The 20,724-nt window shown below is 44.3% G+C and overlaps 1 protein-coding gene across 2 annotated transcripts in view; it reads left to right on the forward strand.

The window, feature by feature from the left end:
* LOC119179480 (uncharacterized) overlaps nt 1-20,724 on the forward strand; it is a 53,118-nt gene that overhangs the window by 15,319 nt on the left and 17,075 nt on the right. For both annotated transcript variants that reach the window (XM_075869800.1, XM_075869799.1), the window contains exons 5-8: nt 1,755-1,850; nt 7,598-7,678; nt 7,857-7,949; nt 9,829-9,891. In XM_075869800.1, the coding sequence (XP_075725915.1) occupies nt 1,755-1,850; nt 7,598-7,678; nt 7,857-7,949; nt 9,829-9,891 (333 nt within the window). The remainder of the gene's footprint in view (nt 1-1,754; nt 1,851-7,597; nt 7,679-7,856; nt 7,950-9,828; nt 9,892-20,724) is intronic.

The following is a 20,724-nucleotide window of genomic DNA, read 5'->3' on the forward strand; positions in this document are numbered from 1 at the left end:
GTGATGCATGGAGAAAATCTAGATCAGTAGGGTTGAGAGCTGGGCTAGTTGGCGAGACATCATTTAACCATATGGTGTAGTAGCACAAATTCGACAGGGACGAAGAGGACAAGAAAACACGACACTCGCTACACTCGCAACTAATTTTCATTTCAGAAGCAGCACTTCATATATAACCCATAATCCTAGCGACACAGAAAAGAACTACGAACACTGAATCATTGCCAACAGAAGCTTTTGCGCAGACTCAAGCGATAGTACACGGCAGTTAAGCTTAGACACTTTTAGATGACATAACTAAAAACAGCCCTGGGTAACATCAAATCAATTAAAACAAAAAAATTTTGCGGGAATTCACACGTGTTTGAAACAAAATTTTGAAACGACAAGAAGGAGAGTATGACACATGCAAACACTGATCTCAATTAAGTCCTTCGAGGTAGCTGGCTTCTCGGTTACTTAACGAAACCGATGACTGACTAATGCATCCTTCTTTTCTTTTTTTAATGTGAAAGGCTTCGACAATTTCTCTGGTTAGTTGGTTTGCATGCCAGTGTGGCTGCTCACCACTGTACAGTGACACAACCGTAGTCTTCCGTCATGCAAACCAACTAACCGGAGAAATTGTCGAAGCCTTTCACATTAAAAAAAGAAAAGAAGGATGCATTAGTCAGTCATCGGTTTCGTTAAGTAACCGAGAAGCCAGCTACCTCGAAGGACTTAATTGAGATCAGTGTTTGCATGTGTCCTACTCTCCTTCTTGTCGTTTCAAAATTTTGTTTCAAACACGTGTGAATTCCCGCAAAATTTATTTGTTTTTATTGATTTGATGTTACCCTGGGCTGTTTTTAGTTATGTCATCTAAAAGTGTCTAAGCTTAACTGCCGTGTACTATCGCTTGAGTCTGCGCAAAAGCTTCTGTTGGCAATGATTCAGTGTTCGTAGTTCTTTTCTGTGTCGCTAGGGTTATGGGTTATATATGAAGTGCTGCTTCTGAAATAAAAATTAGTTGCGAGTGTAGCGAGTGTCGTGTTTTCTTGTCCTCTTCGTCCCCGTCGAATTTGCGCTACTACACCATATGGTTAAATGAAGAAAATCTAGACATTACTAAGCCGCCTACCCCCTCCCTCCCTCACTGTACCCACTTGGACTGAAGAAGAGAGTGAGAGAATACAATGAGAGAAAGGCATGGAGTTGAACCAGGATTGTAGCATCTGCTTTGCTACCCTGTTTTAAGGGGAGGAGGAAAGAAAAGGGGAAAGCAAAAGACATTCGGGGAACAGGAGCGGAGATGCTAGTATAGCCTATTCAATGAACCACTACCACTCAAAAATTTCAATAAGGCCCCAACTGATTTTCTGTGTGAAGACAGACCCAGTTAAGCTATACTGATATACCCTTAATGGAAAGGAACAAGATATTGGAACTTCTCATGATGTGAAATGGTGTTTGAGATTTACGAATCTAAAAGCCACGGAATCCAGCCTACTGTTTGATTAGCAAAGTGTCAGCGCCTGTCATATTTCCAGTATCTCAGAAAACGAAAAATATCTAGGAGCTGCGGATCTGTACTTGTGTCGGTGCTTTCAGAGTGGAACACAGTGAATAGATGTTCTTTCACCTTCATCTGCTTGTCGTAGTTCATGCATGTGAAGGCCTCGTGTCTGTGGCCTTTTCCTCCCCAGCACAAGGCCACACGTTGGCGCTGTTGCCCTTTTTTTCAATTGTACTCACATGGTCCTGTCCTTCTGCAGTCTGGTGATGCCGTAACCTTGCTGCTTCTTTTGGCCTCGGAGGGCACTGCGACGTCACTCACAAGGTCCGCGGTTTCCAAGGCGATGCAGAGAAAGGTGACTGTTCAGACTTTTGACATTAGGAAAGCCTGTTTGAATAGTGTGTGCTAGCGCGCAAAGCTGAATGTTCACCTCGCTGTGTTCAGATAGAAGCTCGCTCTCTCGCTCCCCTATCTCACCCGCCTTCAAGCTTGTGCACCTCTAGGTTAAAGTAAAACTTTCTAATGACAGCAATGGTCGATATTTTCTCACTTGTGACTGCATGCAGTGTTTTTAAGAGTCGCGAAGCACAAGGGTGGAACAGCGGCGCCACCTGTGCCTTTGTGCGCCAAACCTGTTTACCTGCGCCATCCTGCGGTGAACAACTCCTGTTGCGCCAAACTCGTTTATCAGTGCTGTACTGTGCCGCAGCACCCACATTTAGTCGCACCCACTACAAGGTGTGACAGCCATCAAGCCCTGTGCTTGAAAATGTGGTTAAAACACTGTGTTTCATCAAAACAGTAATAGTTTCAGTTTCGTCAAGGCTGTAATCGCTCGAGCTGTGAAGTTCGATTCCAAGCACGCGGTCGCAAGCGCTGACGTGCGTGCTATCTCGACTGACATCAGCGCAAATGGCTCCTGAACCCTTCTACGTGCTGCGCTCTCAGCCCTAAGAAACTGTGTGAAAAGGACATGTCTCCCTTAAGCTGCTGGCGCGGCCGTATTCTCTTACATCGGCTTTTTATTAGAGTTACATGATAGTATTGGATGCAAAGAACTTGACTGGCAGCCTGATCTCGTGTAACCATACAATTTGTTGTTATCACATTCAGTGAAACTAATTTCTTATAACTTGATTGCAGCTTACAGAAAAAGAAAAAAGGATGACGGTAATGGTGCTCAGAATAAATCGAGGCGGTTCCCAAAACAGCCTAGCAAAGACAGGTGCAGAGAGGACAGCCCTTGAGCGCGAGTGTGTATATTATCATTCATGTCACCACTTTGCTCGGTTATATGGTGCTTATCCGCTCGCTTGTTCACGCTCGCGTATTCTATTAAAAAAAAAAAGGGGCGACTGTACAAAGCTAAAAAGTCGCAGTTTCACCACAAGGGCGAAGCAATGATTGAAAATGAAACAAATTGAAATGTTATACGAAGTGATGCTAGCAGCTAACTCTTTTAGTTTCGATCTAGATCTACAAGATACTAAAGTAAGAGAATACACCCACTCTAGGGAGAGTAACGCTTTTCGCAGTCTCTTCGCGAAGTGTGTGCAAGCCGCCCGCGGCTGGTTGCCGAGCAAGCGTGCGCGCCAGCGATCGCGACCGCCCCCTTAGATGTTAAGTTCACAGTTGCTGCTTGAGCGAACCCCTCTCTCATGTCTTTTTCGCCTTATTAAAGGCTAAAATGTTTCCTCTGTGCTCCGATGACAGGCCTCCCAAACGGAGTGATGTTATCACATGAGCCAAACCCATAGCCAATTGAGGGGTGCCTAGGCGCCTGCCCCCTCCCCAAAATTTGGAGTGGGGGGTGGGGGCGGGGTGTTTCACTGAGGAAAAATAATGAAAATAAGTTTTTCAAGAGCTTCAAAAAAACGACCCCCTCCTCCCCAAAATATTTCTGGCTATGGGCATGAGTCCTCTGAAAGACTGAGATAAACCAGTTCTTTTGATATGTGCTTCCCTGCGGGTCGAACATACGGTGCAATTTGCACATTATACGTGATTTGACGGAAATAGCAAAAGACCTCTATAGCTGTCTTTCATTTATAATATCAAAACTGCCTTACACTATCCTTGCAGTGTCAATTTCAATAATAGGGCTGTTGCACAATTAAGCTTAGTGCTTAAAAAATGTAGCAATGGGCAAGTGTTGCTTAACAAGTGCTGTGTAACGGGGCTACATTTTTTCTGATTGTTTTCCCAGTTCCAAACGTGATCGAAAAGGCTATTCTGGCTGCTACAAGCTCATTTTAAAATCTCTTTTTTTGGATGCTCCAAGCCTGCTACCAAAGGCGCTCTTGCCAGCCTCTGTGACTACTCCAAAACTCAAGTACCTTTTTCCATAGAGTTTGCTAAAATTAACTAGAGGGGACTCTGGTGCTGCGATCGTTCAGCGACCATAGGAATGATGGGTAGTACACGGATTTGCCTACTCTTTGTACATGCGGGCAGGGAATCGTACTTGTGGCTTTGTTCATTGCTGTGTTTCGGTTTCGTTTCGAAAGAAGGAATGAACCCTTTCGAACTTCGTGACCCGATTTTAAATGTTAAGCATAAGAGAATGAGGTGGTGAAGCGCAGCTGCTGAACTCTTGCTGATTTTTGCTTCGTGAGAAAACAGCTCCAAGCCACACGAATATACACAGAGCCAGAAGTACGAAGATTAGACAAATCTGCGTACGTACTACCTATCATTGCAATGCTCGGTGAAGCGCCGTGCATTGCAGCTCCCATAGACACTAGCGCCAGAGTTCGCTTTATTGTATATTTAGGAAACTCTATGACCTGTTTCCCTCCTAGCAGCAATTGAAAAACTCTCCTGTATCTGTACGAATGCTGTTCATGTTGTAACAGTGCTGAGACAAGGAAAAGGTCTTCTCTATGCAGTTTTCTGTTCAAAAGTTGTAGCAAACAAACCAAGCTGACTAAGAAAATATCGCCTCTTTGTGAATGATAGTTTTAACACAACGGGAGGAGAGCAAAAGAAAGTTTGTTTAGAGGCATGCCACATTTCGTGAACTTATACAACTGCTTCTAATATGATTCGTTTCATATTTTGATTCAACACTGATATTCATCTCTCAGTAGATAGAATGCCTCTTAAGCGGAACATGTTTTTTCGGTCCCTCCAGGTAACCTTTAATGAAGATCTGCTGCATTATACTCGGCAAGAACTTTGCTTGACAGCACTGTGAAAGTTACAGAACCAAAGTGCATGCCTTCTGTCGCACGAAAAAATAGTACTTAAGTTAACGTATAATTTTCTATTTGTAATTGGCAAGTACTTAACCTATAATTTGCTCATTTTGCTTTGCAGAAATGAATGCTGCTTTACTTCTTATGAGAGTCAAACAGTTACGGGAAGTCGTAGATAAAATACAGTTACTGTTTGCTTTGCAAAAACGCCTTCCTTATTTATTTAATTTTTTTAGACAGTGCCACCTCCTCGACACACCCGTTTTCTGAAGTATACATGGCATCCATGATGTAGTAGCTCAGTGTACGGCCTCGAATGTGCTGTTTAGTACTCTAAGAAGAACATGCTTGTCACATATGGCACTAAAATGTACACCGAACCATTGCAGTGTCTCTTCCATTCACATTTTAGTATACTATAATATATAGAATTTTCTGAACGCGCTAACGATGCGAGCGAGCAAAACTGAAGGCGACCACAAGTTGCTATGCTACTTGTGAAGAGACTCGAATGTGGGGAAGCTCGAACGTCAAGATAAGTATTAGCAGAGTATAGCTGCCACACAATGTGTAGAGAGCTGCCTTGGCACATATATGTCATGTACGACACCATGTTAACTCTGGTGCACCTTTATTCTCGCACCAGTACTGTTGAACTTCGATAATACGTCCTTTGTTTTCGCGATGATCCGCATTCTACGACGAACAGTTTGGTCCCCTCAAAATCCCCATGGAAGTAATGTATGGTTAAAAACCTTGGTTATACGATGCAGTTTTATGCCAATCCTGCATCTTACGATGACTTTGAGATTACGTTCGAAAGAAATAACCCCCTTTACTCGAATCAAATGTTTAAATATTCATGAGGGCGAAACATGAACTTGCGTTCATTCCCTTATCTTCACGATTAGAAAAGTAGAGAGACAGGATGTCTTCTTAAAAAGTAAAATTAAATTTTTTTGGAAGTTCGTGCGATTCTATTTATGCCACGATCGCATGTGTAGGTATATGGGTTTGTTACCTAGTCGAGCTCTATCCACACAGAGTAGCTTCAGCTGGCCAATAAGCTGATATTTTCACATTTTCAGTTCGTGGAATTTTTTTCCAGGCCGACATACAACTGATCTCCTTCTTTGGTCACACTCGCAGTCACAGGCTTGCGCATGCATAAGGGTGCGATGCAGCTGTTTTCATCATGCAAAATTACTTTCACTTGATTTCAACGTTCATAATAACAGCGGGACATCAGTACTAGTTGCAATTCACAAGCCAACAAATTACAATGCGCACAGCTCAGTCGCGCACGAAAGCGTTCTACGCAAACTCGTGGTCTGTTGCCATTATGTGATAGCGATGACACTGTGTCTGACTCTTACGTGAGGCTGTTGGCAACACGATTTAAATTTTGTTTGCACACGCTGGCAATCTTTGGTCTGTTTATTGGTAGAAAGTTGCACGTTGGATTCAATTTTTGAGTTGAGAATAAAAATTCACTTGCACCTCCTCCAACTAAGTAATGCTGCCATATTAGTTGCCACTGGCTAGAATAATTTAATTTATTTTCCTTGCAGAGGCTCAAGGTCGTGCCATGGGCTTATTCAGGTAGTCTGTACCCATTATTTTGGGCATGGCTGATAATGTTAGTTTTTTTATTGTATGTCACCCGGACCATACGGCGGTTTTTTGTGGCCCCTTGAATGTCATATAATTGGGGTTTCACTGTACTTATCAGATGATGAAACTTGGGCTGCTTCATTGACAATGTAGAATTATACTTCTCAATGATGCAGGTAAAGCTTGCATAAAAGAGAGCTTTAGCAAGTTGTAGAAATATGGTATGCAAACACTGTAGGGCATTCCTCCTTCTTGCTCGGTTTGCTTTTGGGCTCGTTCCAGTGACAGTGAGTTGCCCTAATGACATGTGTCTCATCAACAATGCTTAGGTTGACAGGCAGCAATGAAGTGAGACGACCCCACCCCACAGTACTTTTTGAAAAAGCTTTTATGGTATAGGGGTGCCTTCACCAGCATAATATCAATGACCAGGAAAGTAGAAATGGTACCGTCATATGGTGGCATATGTGCGTACCGTACTTCCGTAACTCGCTAAAACTCTCTAATGGCACTGTGAGTGGAGTTATATATGCAGGGTACACGAACTGGGTATATTGACACGGGCGTGTGACAGTAATATTCTAATGTGCACGTTGATTTACTTTAGAGGTTGCATTCATAATCAGCTCGACTTTTTTTCTTGTTTTATTCGATGGCTGCTGGGGACATGCTTAGCTTTTTTCTAGTGTTTATGGTTTTGTGTTTTGTTTATGTTTTTGTATTTGTGTTATTTATGCTGTCTAGTGTTTATGTTTTTGTCACACTGTTCTTGCATAGTACATTGAGAGTTTGCTGTACCTTTAGCTGTGATTTTTGCTGACTGTGCACGTAGCTCGCTATGATAATGACTGCATTCCTGCCACAAGACTGCTTCAGTCTAATCATTTCTTCGTGTGTACGTGTGTGTGTGTCTGTTCAAAGATTTTTCTGCATGTTTACGCATGCTTACTGTAGTATGGGATGATGAAGTGAGTATTGAAAATAGGTTTGTGTCCTGTATTACAGTGTTGAAAAGGAGTGAAAAGAGACTGCAAGCAAACAAACTGTCTTCAGTTAATGTTATGAGCTGCATCGCAACAGTAAGGGGCAAAATATGACACATTTTAAAATTTGCCATACATAGCCAACTTGTGTTCATAAAAAAAAGTTGCATTTGTATAATTACAATAAGAACCTTCTTTCTCACAGGCTATGTGGCCGAGGATATGACAGCTTTTATTATTGAATTCTGGATTGTTGTGCAGTGCTTTGTACCTGTCAAAGCTTGAATGCCAGTGTTGTGGCCTTTCAGCCTTCCGATGAGCTCCTTTATCTTACCTATGTTCTCGAGAGGTGCCGGTTTCCAGGAAGCCGCAAGGATATCAAAGATGAGGTGAGTATTTTCCTGTAATTTACTTTTAAGCAGATCACACAGCTGGCATTAAAATCAAGAATTGACAAGTGCATCTTTTCATTCTATGCTTATAGCAAACTGTGCTTGTTTCTATAGCGAAGGGCTATCATGTGCCCATAACTGATTACAGTTTGCTTGTTTGCTGTTGTCCATTCAGAAAATGGATGCCGTTGGCTCACTGTGGGAAGTACACGTGCATCAGTTGCAACAGGAGCTGTTTGGAAAAGTCAAGCATCGCTACAATTCAAAGGTTTCATTTTTACGCAACACTTTTTCCCTTTTTCCACGATCCTTCATGAACTTTGTGCTTGTTCAACAATCTTTGACAATGAAATGGGGCACAATACTTCGTATGTACCTGAACGTGAAAACAAAATTGATGTGTCACAATCGGTTATGTTTATGCTATCATTAGGCAATACTTCGTGCATGAAAGTTTGTTTGCAACAGATGAAAAAAAAAAACCTTTCAGGCATAGGCTTTCAGCTCTGTTTCGTAATGTTTCCGGTGGTTCTGGAATGTCTATAGTACATCCGGTTGGGTCACTCTGACTTTTGGTTTTTGCAAATACTGATTCCTTGGACAGAAATTGTGAAAGTAGTAAACATAATTTTTCTGTGTTGTACAGAGTGTACTGTAAAAGCAATTCACCACTTGTATGACCTTATATAGAAAGCGCAATTTGGTCATTTTTTTAAAGTAGTGGCAACTTACCGTAATTACTGGAATCTAACGCACACCCTTTTTACGGTTAAGCGAGTTCATAAATCGCATGCGCGTTAGAATCGAGTACGAAAAAAAATGAATGCGGTTATTCTATTGCCGTCGGCATTTTCAAAATGGCCGCCCACTACGTGCGTCGGCATGGCGCATTGGCCATTTCTGCCTATGTGTTTCCCATGTGCGGCACTTCGTACGTGTGCTGAGGAGTTCGTCATCTTGTAGTGCATTTGCATCGACGGCATGGAAGGGCCGACTCCAAAGATTCGAGTGCACCACGATGCCGCTTTTAAAAGAAAAGTCATCGCGTGTGCAGAAACGGACGGAAATCAAGCCGCATTGCGGTCGTTCGGAGTTCCTGAAACGTGCGTGCAGGACTGGCGGAAACAAAAGCAGAAGATTGTCGACAGCAAAGCTTCACGCAAAAGCTTCAATGGGCCACAGCAGGGTCGGTTTTCGCAAATTGAAGAGCTGCTCGGCGAGTATGTGCTTGAGCTGCAAGCGGCACAGAGGCCCGTGACGACAAAACTGTTCCAAGTGTGGGCTATGCAGTTAGCCTTAGAAAAAGGGCTAATGCGAAGCCAGTTTAAAGCGAGCAGGTGCTGGCTAACTAACTTTATGAAGAGGAAAGGCTTTTCCCTCCGAAGGTGAACGGGCATATGTGAAAAGTTTTGCGGAGGAGTACGATGAAAAGCTTCACAGTTTTCAAAGGTTCGTCCTAAACTTGCGGCAAAACGGCTACCTGCTTGGGCAAATCGGAAATGCCGATCAGACGCCTCTTTACATCGACATGCCTGGCACCACAACCGTTGAGAAGAAGGGAGCGAAGCAAGTTCGTGTGCTGACATCAGTCCACGGTAAAACTACAGTGAAGGCAATTATCTGTTACACGTCAGATGGGCACACGCTTCCCCCGTACCTTTTAATTAAATGGAAGACGCTTCCGAAAAGAGTTAATTCTTCGAATGGTGTGATCGTGCGGGTCAGGGAGAAAAATGGGTGCGCGTTGCAATCGATGTCTTACCTTTTTTTTGTCGTGGAAATCGGGTGCGCGTTACAATCGAGGGCGTGGTAGAATCGAGTAAACACGGTATCTCTCTGATAACCTTCAGTGGTCATGGTCATGAGGTTCAGTGGTATGATTGGTATGTACATATTATTGCACTTGTCTCATAGGCAGAGCATGACAGAGGGCGTCTTGAATGCTGAGGGTGTCTTGATGAAATGATACTTTGCTTATATAATCACAGACCACGAACGCTCTCTTACCTTTTACGAAGAATGTCACAGTAGCACACTGTGAATTTATATTGTGGGTAAGTGTGTCATGCAAAAAGTTATTGTTTTCAGCTATTAACTGAATGGAGACAGGACGCGTAAGTTTCATTTGCCTCATCTTTATTTTATAGGATTTGGGACTGCAGTGTGGTAGCATCAACACCGACAGCAGCCAACTCTTGGAAGCCTTAGAGGTATGCCTATTGAAGATATTGATTGTATTTTGATCAATGAGTGGCAAAATGCAATGTAAATTTACTTGTCAATACCATTGTTATACAGTTTAGGAATTTGTGATTAGTAATTCACTTGTATGATACAGCTATGACATGTTTTAAGGAAAACACCTAGTTGCTAATTTGTATTCAGTGTTCATAGCGCAACAATTACTAAAACCATGGTGACATCACAGTTGCCTTAAACTCAGTGAGTGTATCTTAACGTGCAGTCTATGTATAACAGATGCTGTTTTGATGTCACAGAAAGACCTAAATAAGTAGGTTAATGTGATTTTATTGCAGGTCTGGCTTTTTCTTGCTGTCGAGGGGTCAGCAACTTTTTGAAGCTAAGGGCCAAGTTGAATTAATTTGACACTGCAGGGGCTGGACCGCAAATCTAGAGTGAAGTAATGAAGGGGCTTTGCAGACCGAAAAAAAAATACGGCAAATCGACAATTGTGTAAAAAAAAAAGTGGATCGATGTCACGTTTATTTTCAGCGTGCCTCAAGAAGGTTGCAGTAAACATAGGTTGCAAGCAAAAACCCAATTTTCGGTCAACGGTGCCACGTCGACGTTCAAATGAAAAGTGATCAAGGGAGGGGGAGAGGGTTTCAACATCGTGCCAGGAGTCGCGAAATGGGGTCCTGTGGATCGCAGGTCGCTGACCATTCAGTCAGCCTCAAATAGATAGGAGCCTTAGATTGATAGGAAAGAGAAGAAATGACTGCACACCACTCATGGTATCTTCTCATGCTGTGTGCAACCCTGTCCACTTATGCAAACAGCTTGTTTTGCTGCTAGTATTGTAATGTACATGTACCCCGTAGGCCCTGCAAATGGTGTGAACTTCTTAATTCATCAAGGCTTGATACCATTTTCACAGTGCCATATGGGCAAACTTGATGTCATTTGCTACTTACTGCATTCACCAGAACACATTTGATTGCTAAATGTGTACTCTCAATGCCATAACTTGGACTGTGGAGCAACTATAAAGAATTAGAAATAGAACTTATCGTGTAAAAATTACGGTGATTAGCCACTGTCATGTTATTCCGTAAATGCACTTGATGAGATTCAGTTTAACTTTGCAATGGCTTCAACATTGCATCTGCCACGATGCTTCTGGTCTTCAGATACGGTATGCAATGGCTGAATCTCTGATGGTCAGTTGCTACATTGTAAAAAGCAGTGACAAGCTGAAGCTAATGAAGCCCTAGCTTGCTTATTTCTGATTTTATTAGCCTCAAGTGCAGATTAGGCTTGTCACAAATGCATTCAAAAGTGTTGTGACTAGGGTGAGTTGGTTATCCATGAACTTAGCCTGTATTAGTGCGGCACCAAAGAAATGCAAAAAAGGAACAGACGACACCAACGTCAAGAAAAGAGGCCCTAAACTTCCAACTGTTTATTTCATGCCCTTCACATCCATCTTATACATGCCTTATACATTCCTTTTTTTTTGGTTTCTTATACCGGTGACACATGGGCACTTTTAATAGCGATCAGGGCGATACGGATCAGTTTTCTTGATCGCAATCAACTTTATGACCGCTGCCACACGGCCCAAGCTAATACTGTTCAAGCTTGGGTCAGATGAAATGCCCCAGGTGGCATTTGCGTGCCGTAAAACATGCCACTGACAAAACTCGGCGTACAATATATCTATAGAGCCCTTTATCAGCAAAGTTATTTGTGCAAAAACTGCTAGTACGTCAAAAACTTTGAGTGCCACTACAATAGCAATTTCATAAATCCATCATTCCATAAAATTTTTCTTGCACTTACCTGTATTGCTGTGTGAGATTCTTAACCTTCGCTTTTATTTCTAATGGCCCCCGTCCATAGACGTGTAGTCGCAGCGAAGGTCAATCTCGTTGTACGCGCCAGTGTTTCACTTCTGATGCCTTAAGTCTGTTCCAGTCGCTCCTGCCAGGGGTCAATTACTGTAAAGATCTCTTTGTTCGACCACAAAGTGCGCGTATATTGCGACGTTCTCGAAAGGCTTGTGACACTCATCCCCGCAGGGGTGCCTGCGCAAGTAGGCGTTTGGTGTGTAGCGACACCACGGACCCGAGCTAACGGGGGAGTTTCTACTCCCTCCCACGCCTAGCCGTGCGTCGCTTTGCCGTGTCCGGGGAAAAGGGGATCCTGGCGGTTGAGCCGACGCTGGGTGATTGGACCGTTAAGGCCCCCCGGCAGAGGCAACACACCCCTTTGGCCCCGGCTTCACGTAGACGGCACCCCTGGGCTGACCCACCCAGGGGAAATCGGCAGTCGCCTTTTCCTATCTCTCTCTCTCTACATCTTCGTCTTTATCTCTTACTATTTATCTGTCCTGTCTTCTACTCTCTTCCGTTTACTTCCAAACTTCCTGGTGGCTAGGGTTAACCCTGTGCAAATAGCCTACCTTAGTCTAGGCGCATTGGGTCATAGTGGCGTTGTACGGCTGGCGTCTGCAGGTTTCAGCATCCGCAAACTTGCAGCGTCACCTCGTTGGGCTCTGTGGTGGGTGGCCGCCAACGCTGCTGAACAAAAAATAAGACAGGCATGCATAGAGCATTCCCCCTACTGTCTGATCGTACCGGCTTAAAGCGGGTACGCACCGATGATATAAACTTTTTTAACCAGCCCAAAGAAACATATCCTCACTATCATGTTATCCACTGTGAAAAAACTGAAAAGCAAGCCAGAACCGTCTCTCCTTTCCTGGTTTCTAGATGTCTTACCGAAACTCTTGGCACAGGATACAAGGTAACCAAAATGGCTAGTGGAGACCTTCTTCTCGAAATCCGTGACAAAGAACAATTTTAAAAGCTAGACCGTCTTTCAGATTTCGGTGGCATACCAATAACCATAACACCACATAGATCAATGAACACAACTCGCGGAGTGGTATCTGACATGGACTTACTTGACTTGACTGAGACTGAACTTTTGGAGGGGTGGAGAGCCAAACTGTCACTAATGTACAGAGAATCATCATTAGAAGAGATAATAAGGAAACACCGACGAAACACCTAATAGTCACATTTGCATCCAGTAAACTACCGGAATCTATTCAAACAGGGTACACAAAGACATCTATCAGGCCGTACATACCAAACCCTCGTCGTTGCTTCCAATGCCAGAGGTATGGCCATGGCTCTAAAACCTGTCATGGTCGCCAGACTTGTGCACAATGTGGAGTCCTAGGCCACGTGTCTGAGAACTACAAACAACCGCCACACTGTGTAAACTGCGAAGGAAACCATGCTGCATATTCACGCTCCTGCACATACTGGAAAACAGAAAAAAAAAATAATTACGTTGAAGGTGAAGGAGAACATTACATTTGAGGAAGCACGGCGAAGAGTCGCTCCATTCTATGGACCTACATACGCTGATGCGGCGCGTGAGGGGGCACCGCCGCACCAGCCCTCGCCACTCCTTCGGCCCGGGCATACCGAGCCGGTGGTTGTGGCACCTGCCCCCAAGGCGGCTGTAGCCCAGGCTACACCGCCTACTCCCAAACAGAGGCCGGAGACTCCAGAGTCCTCCGATCTCAAGGCTTCACCTCACCAGGCGAGGCCCGAAATTCGAATTAACAGCCCGCACGTGCGGGCATCCAGTGCCTCCGAGGAGGCAATGGATACGTTGGCACCCTTGGTGCCGAAAGAGCGGCGTGGCTCCCTGGAGCACGTCAAGAAAACAAAAAAGCAGATAACAGGGCCTGGTGATGGCCCTGTTAAGTGAACTCAAACTCCCTGTCTAAACAGCCACTCGCTTTTCGTACACACAGCACTATTTCACATTCACCATGAACACTCAAATTATACAACGGAACGTCAGGGGCCTTCTCAGAAACCTTGACAACATCCAAGAACTTTTACATGAACACTCACCAAAAGTGCTGTGTGTACAAGAAACACACCTTAATTTAAAACACACAAATTTTCTTCGTAAATACGTTATTTTCCGAAAAGACCGTGCTGATGCCATGACATCATCCGGAGGTGTTGCTATCATAGTGAATCAAGGAATAGCATGCACACACTTACAACTCCAAACATCCCTTGAGGCAGTGGCGGTTAGAGCGGTTCTTTTTGATAAACTGATCACAATCTGCACTATTTACATTCCTCCTAGCTATCAGCTGCAAAAACGCGATTTACACTCTCTAATTGATGAACTTCCGGAGCCTTATGTTCTCCTTGGAGACTTTAATGCGCATAGCAGGCTATGGGGTGACTCTCGGTATGACGCGCGTGGTCGACTGATCGAACAGTTCCTTATCTCTTGGAGCGCATGTCTCCTAAATCGAAAAGAACCAATTTATTATAACCTCACTAATAACACCTACTCCTCCATAGACCTGAGCATAGTATCTCCATCTCTTGTGCCTCTACTCCAGTGGAAAGTCGTGAGTAATCTGTACGGAAGTGACCACTTCCCCGTAGTTTTGAGCACAACGACAGTAACTGAGTGTCCACTACGTGTTCCCAAGTGGCTCATAAACAGAGCCGACTGGGAACAGTTTTATACTATCGCTTGTCTAGGTTGGAATGACATCTGTACTTTGAACATTGATGTTGCTGTGAACTACTTCACAGCATTTTTGATTGATGCTGCAACAAAATGCATCCCACAAACAAATGGACACCCTGGAAAACGACGTGTGCCATGGTGGAACTCTGAATGTCGAAACGCGCGCAAACAGCAAAACAAAGCTTGGAGGCTGCTTCGGAACTCACCGACAGCCGAAAATCTTGAAACCTTCAAGAAAATAAAGTCTCAAGGCAGGAGAACGCGTCGGCAGGCCAGAAGAGAAAGCTGGCGGAAGTTTTTGTCAGGGGTTAATTCATACACACAGGAGGTTAAAGTCTGGAACATGGTCGGTAGGATAGCAGGAAAACAAGTACACACACTTCCACTCGTAAACACTCTGGGTGATACCTTGGAAGATCAGGCAAACTTCCTCGGTGCACACTTCGAACAGGTATCCAGCTTGTCCCACTATACTGACACTTTCCAAAAATACAGAACAAGAATAGAAAAGCAGAAGCTCGAACACAAATCCACTAGATATGAGGCATATAACCAAGCTTTCGGTCTAGCTGAGCTCCGAACATCTCTAAACTCCTGCAGTACTTCTGCCCCAGGTTCTGACCGTGTGATGTATGAAATGTTAAAAAACCTAGCAAATGAAACCCGAAAAACCTTACTTTGTACTATGCTATTTGGTCTTCTGGCACTATTCCTACCTCCTGGAAAGAGGCTATTGTTATTCTTATTTTGAAAGAGGGCAAGGACCCTTCTTTAGCTTCGAGTTATAGGCTTATTGCACTTACAAGCTGCTTGTGCAAAGTCTTCGAAAAAATGATAAACTGCCGACTTGTACACTTTCTTGAAACAAACAATTTGCTCGACCCATTTCAGTGCGGGTTTCGGGAGAGTAGATCTACGACAGACCACCTTGTTCGTATCGAGGCACAGATCAGAGACGCCTTCGTCCATAAACAATATTTTCTCTCTGTGTTCCTCGATATCGAAAAGGCTTATGATACAACATGGCGTTTTGGAATTCTAAGAGACCTGTCCCACCTTGGCGTGCGCAGAAGAATGTTTCGCATAATCAAAAGTTACCTGTCAAACCGGACATTCCGTGTCCGAGTGGGCACGGTTCTTTCCCAAACATTTGTCCAGGAAACAGGCGTGCCACAAGGTGGTGTACTTAGCTGCACACTTCTTCTCATAAAATTGAATTCCTTGCGCTTGACCATCCCTCGCAATATGTTTTATTGTACATATGTCGATGACGTCCAGCTTGGCTTTAGGTCTTGCAAGTGTGAGGGGCAGGTTCAGTTAGGTTTAAACAAGGTCTCCAAATGGGCAGAGGAAAATGGATTCCGACTGAACCCACAAAAAAGCACGTGTGTCTTGTTCTCCAGAAAGAGAGGCATGCACTCAGAACCCGACATTGAACTGAACGGTCAACGTCTGTCTGTTAATACGGAGCATAAATTCTTATGATTAATCTTGGACAACAAGTTGACCTTCGTACTGCATATCAAGTATCTAAAAACAATATGTTTAAAAGCCATGAATGTTTTAAAAGTGTTGTCACGTACTAGGTGGGGTAGTGACAGGCAATGTCTCATGAACTTATATAGAAGCCTCATTCGCACCCGCTTTGATTATGGGGCCGTTGTTTATCAGTCTGCGACTCAAAGTGCTTTGAAGATGCTGGACCCCGTGCACCATTTGGGCATCCGCCTTTCTACGGGTGCTTTTCTCACCAGCCCTGTAGAAAGCCTTTATGTTGAGTCAAATGAGTGGTCGCTTCATCTGCAGAGAACTTACATGTGCTTTGTTTATTTCCTTAAGGTGAAAGCAGATAAGAAGCACCCCTCATACTCTACTATTAATGATTTGTCGAGCTCAATTTTGTTTCAAAACAGGCCTTCAATGAGGCAGCCCTTCTCAATTCGCCTGAAGAGTCTAGCTGAGGAAACTGGAGTCTCACTAGAACACAGTTTAATGGCTCCTGTAGCATACCCGCCACCACGGCAGTGGCAGACTATAGACTGCGATGTGTCTTTTCTAGAAGTTACAAAACATGCGCCTATTGCCCATATCCGAACATACTTCGGGGAACTTTAACACAAGTACACACGTCCTGAGTTCTCTACAGATGCCTATAACTTCTCTGTGTCCTACGCTGCTGTCAACCCATCCATCTCGGATTCTGGCCCTCTATGTCCAGACACAAGTATCTTCACAGTGGTAGCTTACGCGATACTTGTGGTCGCTAAACACATCAAACAACTACAAATACATAAAGCAGTAATTTATACGGACTCCCTCAGTGTGGTAACGGCTCTGCACAGTTTTAAAAAACAAAAAAAAGCCCGGTCCTTGTCTCACTTTACTCCATTTTGTACACACTCTACACACTCAAACAACATGTTGTAGTGTGCTGGGTGCCAGGGCACCGTGAGATCCAAGGCAACGTGAGGGCGGATCAGCTCGCTGCATCCGTCCACAAAAGCACTGCCCCTACACCCATATCAACTCAGCCCTTGATCTTAAGCAGTCTCTCAAACGAAACCTCAGAGTATACTGGCAGAGCAAGTGGGATACACACACACAGAACAAACTACACGCTATTAAGCCACACCTTGGTCATTGGCTGCCCGTATCGAAATCGCGTCATGCAGAGGTAATACTAACGAGACTCAGGATAGGACACACTTACACGACACAGACATATCTTTTGTCTGGTGACGATCCACCATTGTGTGACAGATGTGGTGAAGCATTAACAGTCCTTCATATGTTAATTCAGTGCAAACACTTAGAAACTAAGAAAACAACATTTTACATTACCCTACCGACAGCATATACCTTTACACCCTGCAATGTTCGTCGGTAGGGAACCGCTTCTTAGTCATAAATTATTGTTAGCGTTTTTAAAAGAAATTCATAGTTTTCATATCATATACCCGGGCATCCCGTAGCATGACCTCTCCAGAGAGGTTTTTGCTGTGGTGGTTACACAAGAAGGCACTTGCCTCACGGCCCTTGGACGCAAGGGTATGAACGAGTGAGGCACTTGTGCTAATGCCATACATATCCACCACCGTCTTTTATTATCACCAACTTTTGTCATCTATTCACACCACACACACCTTTCACGGCATGGTCATGATTTTATTACCTGTATGTTTTTACCCGCCTTACCGTGAGGAATTTTATGGCCCTTATACAGCCGCTTATCACAATTATTGTCCATATTTTTAGTAAGATGAACTGGCGCTCTTTGGCCGTGAAATGGCCCTTGCGCAACAAAACATCAAACATCATGATCATTGTGACACTCATATCCAGATTGCTTTGAGGTGCTCCAGCAGCTCCGACGGGGTGAGAGTTGAACTAAGCGCTGAAGGCAACGGTCAACTGCTTGTCGTTTGCTTCTCTCATAACTACATGCGGTCGATGCGAATCTTAATATACTCAATAATTCAGATATTGTTCCAATTTAAACAGTTTAGAATTAGCTTTTTTATAAACATCTAGCTGTTTTTATTGAACTATGCTCGATTTTCTTGTTTATTCTGCTTTCAACAAGCTCGGCTAGGGGGTGCAGACAACAGCGAAATCGTGATCTCTTAGGCAGATCGTGATGCGCAGATCGCAATAGTCTTAATGCCGATCGCGCCTCATCGTGAATAAAAGTGACCGTGTAGCAGCACTTAATCTGGATCGTGGTTAATCCGGATCGACACAAATTGTGATTAAAAGTGCCCATGTGACACTGGTATTATGTGCGGTGCTGATACAAGTTAAGTTCACAAATGCATGTTTATTTCTATTATTACCGTAAAAATGCTCACCTCGGAATTTGCTGTTATCGAAATAATGAGGTCAAATGCCATTAAACTCTTATGTGTGGCAGCTTAAAATACACACAAAAAACAGGGGGTTAAGCCAGTTTCATGCCGTTAAAGCTGTCGAAGCAGTGGTCTTATGGCTCTTGTGCTAACTCCTGTTGACGTTTGCATCGAGTGGCTTGTTCCTTGGGTGGGCATACAGTCTTGCTCTTCTTCAGAAAAAGTGCAAAAAGGGTACATTCTAAGACGTTGCATGCAGTGTTGGTCAGATTCTGCAGTGCAGCAAAGGGGTGCTCTTGAACGTGTCGCACGAATTGTAGGCCATCGCTGCACAAAGTTGGCTCACAGGACGGAGGCATTCAAAGTCGTAAGAGCGCCGATAATGCAGTTGTAGTTTAACTGCAATGAGATCACACAATTGCGCCAAAGAAGGCACTCAATGGTGGGCAACCAATGAGCTTGATCTGCCAGCCAAAATTCTACGTGCTTCATGGTTGCAACATCTGGGGCGTCAGAAAAAACTGTGGCGTCTTCTGGATGGGGCATAACTTGACTCTATGAATGAAAAACGTTGCAGGGGAATCGAAGTTCACAGTGCAGTTGTGTGGCAGGTTGTAGTTTGAAAGTGTCCGATGTCACCCCTTGTAGGTGATTGTAGGTAATTGAGTCAGACAGACAAATCGCAGTATATTAAAGACGATAGTCTTTCTTGGGGACCTTAGACAAAAAAGTTTTGGTCTGTCTGAACATTTGTCTGTTTGTCTGCCCTTAACGATACCTCAAACGGGCTGACTTCATTTGCAGCGCCCACCAATATTGCTCAAGATCCGGCGTTCATACTTGTGCGATTGTCAATTAAAAAGCAATCATTGCACATATCTGAGGTATCATAGCAACACGTCGATGTTTTGTATGTGTGCCTTTATAATAGAGAAGGCACACACAAGTAATTCTAAGGACCGTAGAGTTAAACACGCTGCACTGCCAGTTTTGCTAAAACGACACGGCGGTGGCACCTGCCCGTCGCTTTGCGTTCTACACCTTATCGCCTCCGAGAATGGCACGCATCTTTCTTCGACGGCACACACGCCTTCCTTCGTTTTCGAAGATAACTGCCACATGGAGCTCGTGTCTAACAAGCCTCGATGCGCTCGTTCACCTCCGCTGCTCGCTCGAGGCACTCTAACGCAGTGCCTCCAGAATACCGTTCACCGATTTTTTTGCGCAGAACATCAAATAGATGTTTTGTTCACTTTCTCCAGACGCAAGACTATTGTCTTTCGACGGCATTTGCAATGTAACATGCAGATCCGGGGCCAATTTTTTTCTTCTCTCTCACTTGTGACAACATGGCGGTCGATGTGAACGGCACCCTTTGCATGCACTTGACTTTGTTGTCCTCCTCTTCGAGTCCACACACAGAAACAAGTAAACGCTATACAGCCATAGCCAGTTGCTTCGTCTCCACTGAACCTCTCTTCCTCATGCTCAGCCTCGCATGGATTGCCACATATGTGGCCAACATCACCTTCATTTGCAACTGAAGCAGATTTGCCATTTATGGGTGCACTGTTTGGGAATTAGAGCGTTAGAGCTGCTTACATTGCTCTGTCACCATGTCTGGGCCTAGAAGAGCTAAGCTGTGAAGAATTCACCGAAAGTTACAATACGGCCTAAAGCAATTCTGAGTGCAGCTGTATAGGTGTCGTGATTTTGTAATAAGTTGAGGCAAGACATTTTGAGAGAGACATGTACTATTGTGACGACGCGGGGTCGACGAGCACACAAAGCGCTTCATACAAATACGCTTTATCGATCGCAGGAAAAAGACTGCGACGACTTCTTCGTCTTTTGCCCTCGGCCAAGGATACTCGTGCTGCTTCGTTCTGGCCGCCACTGGCGCACACGCGCGTCATTATGTATGTGTACAAGTGTAACTGGCATGAACACTTTCATGCAGTACATTTTATATGGACTGCCTCAGATGGAGCGTAGCGCGACTGTCTCACTAACCGGGAGACCACCAAATGTAGCCTGTGGGCGCATTCCACAACAGCTGCCGCATACAGGCATCCGTTCAAGCAGCACTTTATTTTTGTGCATGGTATTGTTTGACGCCGTTGCCGCATACCTTAGTGAAGATGTCGGCGACCGTACGACAGCGCACACTACTGTGGTGCCGCGGTGGCAGCTGCAGAACCCATTGTATCACCACTGTCGTTTCCTTCTCCCGCCCTGTCCTCGCTATCGCCATCTATTATCCTTCACAGCGCTCCAAATTCTCTCCCTTTCGTCCTCGCTCGCTAAGCCACTTATGCCACCACCAACGCAGCTTAGTGCAGGAAGGGACGGTCCAAGATCTGCGCTCTAACATTATTCAGGAACTGAAGATTTTAACGGGTGAACGTCTTTTCTTGTGTCCAATTCCTGGTGCGT

Source organism: Rhipicephalus microplus, chromosome 7 (genome assembly GCF_043290135.1).
Source record: "Rhipicephalus microplus isolate Deutch F79 chromosome 7, USDA_Rmic, whole genome shotgun sequence".
Classification (NCBI taxonomy): Eukaryota; Metazoa; Arthropoda; class Arachnida; order Ixodida; family Ixodidae; genus Rhipicephalus; species Rhipicephalus microplus.